The 8527-nt window shown below is 44.5% G+C and overlaps 1 protein-coding gene across 1 annotated transcript; it reads left to right on the forward strand.

The window, feature by feature from the left end:
* The first annotated feature begins 114 nt into the window (after positions 1 to 114).
* fam162a (family with sequence similarity 162 member A) lies at positions 115 to 7421 on the forward strand. Its single transcript, XM_079490046.1, has 5 exons — positions 115 to 358; positions 1006 to 1110; positions 2511 to 2622; positions 3440 to 3548; positions 6118 to 7421. The coding sequence occupies exons 1-5, from the start codon at positions 316 to 318 to the stop codon at positions 6226 to 6228; spliced, it is 480 nt and encodes a 159-aa protein (XP_079346172.1). The 5' UTR covers positions 115 to 315; the 3' UTR covers positions 6229 to 7421.
* Positions 7422 to 8527: the final 1106 nt, after the last annotated feature.

Here is an 8527-nt window from a genome sequence, read left to right on the forward strand (position 1 = left end):
CTTCATGCATTTTGATCAGGCACATGGTTCGGCCTTGCTGTATTTATCCCAGGGGGTCCTGTTCGTTATGTATTAAGGGTGCGTTCGGAAATGCGCACCGGGAGCGCACTCGCCTATGAGTTTGCATTGCACAGTGCGCACAGTGCACTATTTCCGAACGCGCCCTAAGTGTCGGGAAGCACACAGGCTGCAGCTTGACTTTCAACAGAACACACTGGTCTGATCCTCTCCAGTGGTTCCAACTTCCACACGGCTTGGTATCATCCATGGCATCGTAATAAACTACTTGGCTGAGATTATATAACCTCCACAAAAATGAATTTCTTCAAATCTCGGAATGTCATTGGCAACTTGATGGGTTCGTATTGCCTAGTTCTTTATTTTTAAGCGTTCTGTTTTGGTATGTGGCATGGGAGCTTGGCACAGTGTTTACACTTGACTGTAACTGTACAGGATGTGCCAACTGTATCTCTGATAGCAGCGTGCCCGTCTTGGGCACATGGTTTTGTTTGGAATCATGGATAATGTAATGGTACACACTGCCAGGGCCAAATAAATACACCTGACCTGACTGTTGTTCTCTGGTGGATTATTCTTTCACTCTCTAGAAGAAGAAGGGAGGATGTGGCTAGAAACTGTTGCCTGTTCTCGCCACTTCTTTTAGTTGTATTTATTTATATGTTTATATGTTTCTTTTCCCTTTTTACCTCCTTTTATGATGAATTCCTGTTCTGTTCTTTGGCTATATAGAAGTGTCTATTTGTACGTCTCTAAATGTTTTGATGAATTGAACAAGGTGGACCCTCTTGTAAACAAGTGTAATGCTTTATTGGGTCGTCCACTCACAGTTAACAGTCTTTGTATTGAGTTGTGCTGGAAATGTACTGTGTAATTCTGCAAACTGTTAATAAATATTTCAATCAATCAGTATGTCAGTCAGTATGTTTTTTGGCATCTGTGAACGTTTACAGTAAAAATATTCTCTTTTCTCTCTTTTTTTCACAGGTCAATGGCGCAAACAGGTTGTGGAGACAGGAAGAATCCGTAGACATTTGTGCAATAAACCCACCGAGGTTAAACCAGAGCCCCCACCTGCTGTCCCGGCACAAGGTACGAACACACTTTTGATGAATTGAACAAGGTGGACCCTCTTGTAAACAAGTGTAATGCTTTATTGGGTCGTCCACTCACAGTTAACAGTCTTTGTATTGAGTTTGTGCTTGAAATGTACTGTAATTCTGCAAACTGTTAATACATATTTCAATCAATCAAAACACTTACTGAATGAGGGATGAAACCTTCCTTGACGTTAATAATTATTCTGATGAATCTGATCGCATCCAATCACAGAAATTACACTTGGTGGTCAAGACAAAGACAGTTTTACTTTGTACAGTAATATAACATAGATTTGTATTTGAAAGACATTAGGCATAACACTTTGTATGAATTTTCTTTTCTTTTTTAAATCTAGTTTATTCCTAATAAAGTTTTTTTTATTTTGTTTTCAGCAAATTGGGTACTCAAAAAAAGCGTATATGTATTATCCCATTCTGGACGGGAACCCCTTTTGGTGTTTTAACTAAGCATTATGTTATACTTTAGCTATTTAAAAATAGCAGATCTACAAGCTCATAGCGCGCCACCGAGTGGCGCGCTACGAGCTTTTAGGTCTGCTATTTTTGAAAAATTGTGAAAATGCACAAATCTTTGAATATATATATATATTCTTTCAGAAGACTTTTTTAATTTCGACGTCAGGCCAAAATGGGTTATTATAATTTATATTGCAGGGGAGTTTTCCCCCTCCTCACCCTAGCTTTTGTACGTCAGACCGTGCTACGTATATAGCTGTAAAAACTGGGGTAAAGTTCCTCTGTGGATCCCCAAGGATAAGGAACACAGGAAGTGGAGGCGCAGTGCAGAGACTGAACTGATGGCTTAGTAGAGCCTATCAAATTAACCCATTTAGGCCTGACGTCGAAATAAATAAAAAGTCTTCTGAAAGAATATATATTCAAAGATTTGTGCCGCGGCCTGGGCCATGGCTCAGTGGTCCAGGCACCTTGGCTGGTAATCCAGTCTGGCAGTGTGCCGCGGGTTCGACTCCCGATCCCGACGGCCTTTACTGCATGTCTTCCCCCCCCATCTCTCTCCCCATTTCCTGTCAGCCTACTGTCTGTCCCTCCATAAAATATATAAAATAAAGGCGAAAGCCACAAAAAAAAAAAGATTTGTGCCGCATTTTCACGATTTTCCAAAAATAGCAGACCTACAAGCTCGTAGCGCGCCACTCGGTGGCGCACTACGAGCTTGTAGATCTGCTATTTTTCAATAGCTAAAGTATAACATAATGTTTAGTTAAAACACCAAAAGGGGTTCCCGTCCAGAATGTGTTAAACATATCTTCAATCAGTTAGGAATTTGTATGTAATTGTTTGTTTGTACTGGATTTGTATATTCATCAATTGTTGTTGCGTGTTTTTTTTTTTAAACATTTTTTATTCCAGCACCCCACCCTGGGTTCAAGCTCCCAGGCTATAGACCATCAAATTTCGATAAGAAGATGTTGCTTTGGTCTGGACGCTTCAAGACAGTAGACCAGATCCCAGAGTTTGTGTCGTAAGTAGCTACTTCCTGTTTACACCAGACCTCCCATGAGCACTTGCATCTGATTTGGAAATTGTATTAAGTCACGTCATAAGCACAGAACTAGGTAATTGAGTGGTGTATCTGGGCCTGGGGGGCAACTGGTGTTTGTGGACAAACAACCATACTTCAAACGAGTTCTGTTTGGACCTGGAGGTAATTATCCTGGTTCCTGAAATTAGGGAAAAGATGACAGAACTAATGTTGGAAAACAACTGATTTATCATATCACTCAAGACACTCATATTATCGACAGACCACACACTCTGCCACCTCCAATAATACAATTTAGGCATTTAGCAGACGCTCTTAATCCAGAGCGATTTACATTAGGCAAGAACAAAAGCATGGGAATACATCACATATATAAAATGCATTTATCATGAAACATGCGTAAGCTAAGAACATATCTATATAAAGACACTATACATATATACTATACTATGCTATACATATGTACTATGTACTATAATGTCAATGACTCTTGAATGAAGCCTAAATCATACAGATATGGCACTTGGCTTTTCGTTGATTCTGAATTAACACTCATATATTGTTGCTGTCGGGTAGATGCATATCTCTTTTAAGTTTCTAGCATCGTGACTATGAGCCTCTTTTCTTAAGTCATAGTTTTAACTCCTGCGATCAGCACCTCCCCCACTACTGGTGTGCGCTCTTACCGTTTTGTTTGATCTGTTACCAGGGGAATAACAGTAGTAGTACTGTAATGGTTTTTAATGTATTTGAGGAGATATTGATATTTTGTTTTGTACATGTGCCTGGGCTGCAGGTTTGAAATGATTGATGCTTCTAGAAACAAAGTTCGAGTGAAATTCTCCCTTGCGATGATGGCGGCAACATTAGCAGGTTGTGTGGTAATGGTGATCCTGGGCAAACGGGTGAGTGTCAACAATAGACGGCAAGGCTTTAGACAATGCATTTTGTGTGTGCACAATGTCATTGATTGATTGATTGAATACTTTATTGGCAGAGATATAATCAGTACAGGGTACAGTCAAACAGAAATGTAATCAATACAGGGTACAGTCAAACTCACTTCCAAAGGGATCACAGAAAAAAAAGTCCTTGCGGTCTCGTTTCCATTCAGGTCCTGGGTATTCAATCATGACATGAAAAATAATTATTTCCAAAATAATAAAATTCAAATCATCATACAAGGTAAAATTAACAAATACGTAAAGGTTGGGGAACAAAAAAGGGGATTATAAGGTGATGGGGGGGTAGTCACTAGACTAAGGGGGGGAGGGGGTGGGGGGGTAATAATTTCCTCTCCCTTTTGGCATGCTGAAAGGTGGATTTTCAGGCCTGTTTTAAAGGACGCCAAGGATTTGCTTTTTTTTTTACTCAATGTTTTGAATACAGAGATATTCTTGGGTCATTTGATTAGGGCTGTGCTCATAATATCAATATTATGTTGTACCGACTATCTCAATATATATATTTTTACTCCCATACTAAAAAAAACAATATATATATTTCCCCCTCTAGATCAAATATCTTTCCTGAAAATGCAAGTGTATTTATATAGGTGCTGCCACACTATGGAAAGAGCCGCGCACGTTCTCGGCTGCGCGCAGCTTAAATTCTGAGTTTTTAGACAGCTGGTGGATGGAAAAGAAGCTCCACCTCCGCAGACTTTTTGCGCGACGGCCAGATTCCCGGAAACGCTCTCCTCCGCGCAAAATGTCCGCGGAGGTGGAGCTTCTTTTCCATCCACCAGCTGTCTGAAAACTCGGAATTTAAGCTGCGCAGAGCTTAAGAAGTGCGTGGCTGTCGACCGTTTTGCGCTTAGGTGTGGAAAGGGCTTATGAGCGTGGTCCCGTGAAATTGTCACGCGCATGCTCGTTTCGTGCACGCGCCCGCGCCCTGGATTATGTTGAGCTTTTTTTTTTACGCTTGCGTTGTCGTGCCCCCCTGGCCTGGAGCAGACCTGCCGTTGATCCAGGCGGCCGCTTGCGTTGTCGTGCCCCCCTGGCCTGGAGCAGACCTGCCTCCCTGGCCTGGAGCAGACCTGCGTTGTCGTGCCCCCCTGGCCTGGAGCAGACCTGCCTCCCTGGCCTGGAGCAGACCTGCGTTGTCGTGCCCCCCTGGCCTGGAGCAGACCTGCCTCCCTGGCCTGGAGCAGACCTGCGTTGTCGTGCCCCCCTGGCCTGGAGCAGACCTGCCTCCCTGGCCTGGAGCAGACCTGCGTTGTCGTGCCCCCCTGGCCTGGAGCAGACCTGCCTCCCTGGCCTGGAGCAGACCTGCGTTGTCGTGCCCCCCTGGCCTGGAGCAGACCTGCCTCCCTGGCCTGGAGCAGACCTGCGTTGTCGTGCCCCCCTGGCCTGGAGCAGACCTGCCTCCCTGGCCTGGAGCAGACCTGCGTTGTCGTGCCCCCCTGGCCTGGAGCAGACCTGCCTCCCTGGCCTGGAGCAGACCTGCGTTGTCGTGCCCCCCTGGCCTGGAGCAGACCTGCCTCCCTGGCCTGGAGCAGACCTGCGTTGTCGTGCCCCCCTGGCCTGGAGCAGACCTGCGTTGTCGTGCCCCCCTGGCCTGGAGCAGACCTGCGTTGTCGTGCCCCCCTGGCCTGGAGCAGACCTGCGTTGTCGTGCCCCCCTGGCCTGGAGCAGACCTGCGTTGTCGTGCCCCCCTGGCCTGGAGCAGACCTGCCGTTGATCCAGGCGGCAACGTCTGCGTTCATCGCTGCCTGTTTGAAAGGACCTTAACAATCATGTGACTCATACAATGACATGAATAATTTTACACCTGTGGGGGTTTTGAACTGACATGTTAAGGCTTATACATAGTCTGGATTTTCGGTGGTTAGGTGACCACCGAACTACAACATGACGTCACAAGTCGCGGTGAAGAGCAAACCACCGCCCCAGCCCTTCTCTCTGTTTTTACTCACCACCGCTCAACGTTATTTCAGCTCCGGTGGTCAACTCACCACCGAAAATCCAGACTATGAATGAGCCTTAAGACAGCGCTCCCCACTACCATCATAACACCAAATGAGAATGGTGTTCCATTTCATCCCTCTAGCAGTTCCAGAAACTTAACGTACAATTATACCAAGGTGCACTAAAACAGTGTGATTGTAAAATATGTAGCATTAACCCATTTTGGGCGGGAACCCCTTTTGGTGTTAGCATTATGTTATTCTTTAGCTATTGAAAAATAGCAGATCTACAAGCTCATAGCGCGCCACCGAGTGGTGCGCTACGAGCTTGTAGGTCTGCTATTTTTGAAGAATCGTGAAAAGTGACATGAACGTGTTTGAGAATGACTGACTTAGAAAAACAGCTTTTTCAAGAACAGTCAGGATTTAGAAGGCATGCAATCGTTCTCAGGTCGAAATGGGTTAATGTAACTTTGATTGTGTAAGACACTCTAGTCTAGAGCATCCCTTTCATTCAGGCGCTCATCTCATCTCACCTCAAATATGTCTGTCATCCTTTGGTCCAGGCTGCAGGCAGGCACGAGTCTCTCCAGAACCAGAACCTGGAGAAGAAAGCCCAGTGGAGGGAGGATTATCGGAGGGAGAAAGAGGCTGCTCTGGCTGAGAAGTCTCAATAACCGGCAGCGCCATTCAACACACAACGGTGGTGGTACCCCCACAAAGCAGGACCCTCGGCCCCTCTTCCTCTGTGCATCAGCCAGGCTCATCCGATCTCACCCTATGTGGGCATGTAGAAGCACCAGAACATAGATCAACTTTTTTGCACAATAGTGCTCCTACAGACCTACAACCTCCTTGAGATCAGCATTGAATACAGTTCATATAAATTAACATGGATAATGTAATAAATCAGCAATTTTGAGGATTTGTGTTAAAACGTTTGTATACTGAAAGGAGTTAAACCCTGGACGGTCTTTGCAAACATCCCCCTCAACATGTGTCCATCTGTTCAAATGTTGAGGCCTTTGGTTACGAGAAGAAAGGTAAACTTCCATGAAGATTTTACAGTTGACATTGCAGTATGGGTATTAAACAATCATGGCTTTTTTTTTACTTCCACGATTTTAGTACACAATTGATAAATTAGAGGGACGCTGCTGACCATTTGGTTGCCCTATGTATGTATGTTTGTGCCCCTGATGAGAGCACCGCGTACCTCATGCAGATCAGCTACTTTTGCCCTTTTGATCACTTTGATTTGTCCTAATGTTGATGCTAAATAGTAAATAACACTTAAACTCACTGCTAGACCGGGTGGGGAAGAGGGGCTGCTTCAGCTCTGAGCAGATGCACATGCAACTCGAGGACGCACGCACGCACGCACGCACAGGAGCTCGTTATTAAGTAGCGGACCCCGGAGAAAAGTATGAGGATTGGCTTTGTGCATTTTGTTGCCCCCCCCCCCCTCGGTGTGTTGCTCTAGCGGCGGTACTGATAAATTATTTATTTTATAGGAGAGGATACACTTGTTTTATTTTCTGGCAGACTTGTTTGCTTTCTTTTCACCAGCTGCAGTTCTATAGGTTCAACTACCAGTAACCTGCCATGCCATACCTCTTTCTCAGGATGTCCTATACAAATGCCTCCAGTGTCTCTCTGACGCCTGTCCCGTTCTCAGCTGTGTGTAAGGAACTATGTACTATGTTTTCACATGAGAACGATAAGAAGTGAATCACTTTTTGTCGTCTCATTTGGCCTCATTGCTCATTGCTGTAACATTGAGCATCTATGTAACTACACGTTGTAATAAACAGTAATGTAATCACAAAAACATAGACTAATAAAATGATTACTTGAATTACAATATGTCGTTGATCTTTTATGACAACACACCTGAAGGCACAGTCACCTGTAAGGAATAGATACACTAATGTTTGGAAATAACATTTGACTATGAATATGAGAACTGGTAGAAAGCTGTCAGTGAATGTGAACTGTAGTGTTGTTGTAATATTTAATACACTACAAATACTTTCAACCCGGCATCCCACTTTTGAGTTATGTCACCAGTGAAAACTTTGCCTATAGACCATATTCACACGGCAATCCTGCCATTAACGTAATGGCAGGATGCCAATGGAGACGGTCAGGGTGCAGTTTGCGCTCCAGCGGCACGTTGGGGGCGTGGCTTGCCAAGCATTGCCGTGGAATCCCAAATCACACGATAGAGCACCGAGGTCTGACGTCAATATCGGTAGAGGGCGTTGTAATCCCCTTTTATTTGCATTGTAATCCCCATAGGATTTTAGATCGCCTCATATAAGAACTGTGTTTGAAAAATAAACATGTCATCCTGGCCGTTTCACTCATATGGATATGAAGAATCAACTGACCGAGAGAGAAAACGCCAATGTTACTGCTGCTGAATTAAGTTACATTTTCGCTAGAAACAGACGGTATCAAACATGAGTGACTGACGGTCGTAAAACGACACAGAGCCACCTCTCCGACAATTTCAACCGAGACACTTTGTTTATTTTTGGACCACAATGCTTATACGAGATGATTTTAAAATGACCCCATGTTATTCTCCATAGAGAAATGACTTCCGTGAACCAGGGGATGAGCGAGTGACGTCAGGACTTCGGCCCTCTGTGTGCCCCTAAGTACTGCATCCTGGGTTCTGCATCAATAGCGCCTAGGAAGCTTTTTGATGGGTTTATTGTAGAGGGTATACATTTTACAGATGTGACAAAAAATGCCCTTTCCTCTGGACTGGAGGTGCTTTTTCTGTATGTTGGTTAATCAAATATGTTACCTGGCTGCAGGATAGTGGTCCAGGCTCTTCGGCTCAATATAGCCTGACAGCACGTCACAGGGTTTGTGTCCTGAGTTTTAGACGGCCTTTGCTGCGTGTCATTCCCTATGTCTCTCCCCTGTTTCCCGTCTTTTCTTCACTAATACTATCCAATAAAG

Source organism: Electrona antarctica (genome assembly GCF_951216825.1).
Source record: "Electrona antarctica genome assembly, chromosome: 20".
Lineage (NCBI taxonomy): Eukaryota > Metazoa > Chordata > Actinopteri > Myctophiformes > Myctophidae > Electrona > Electrona antarctica.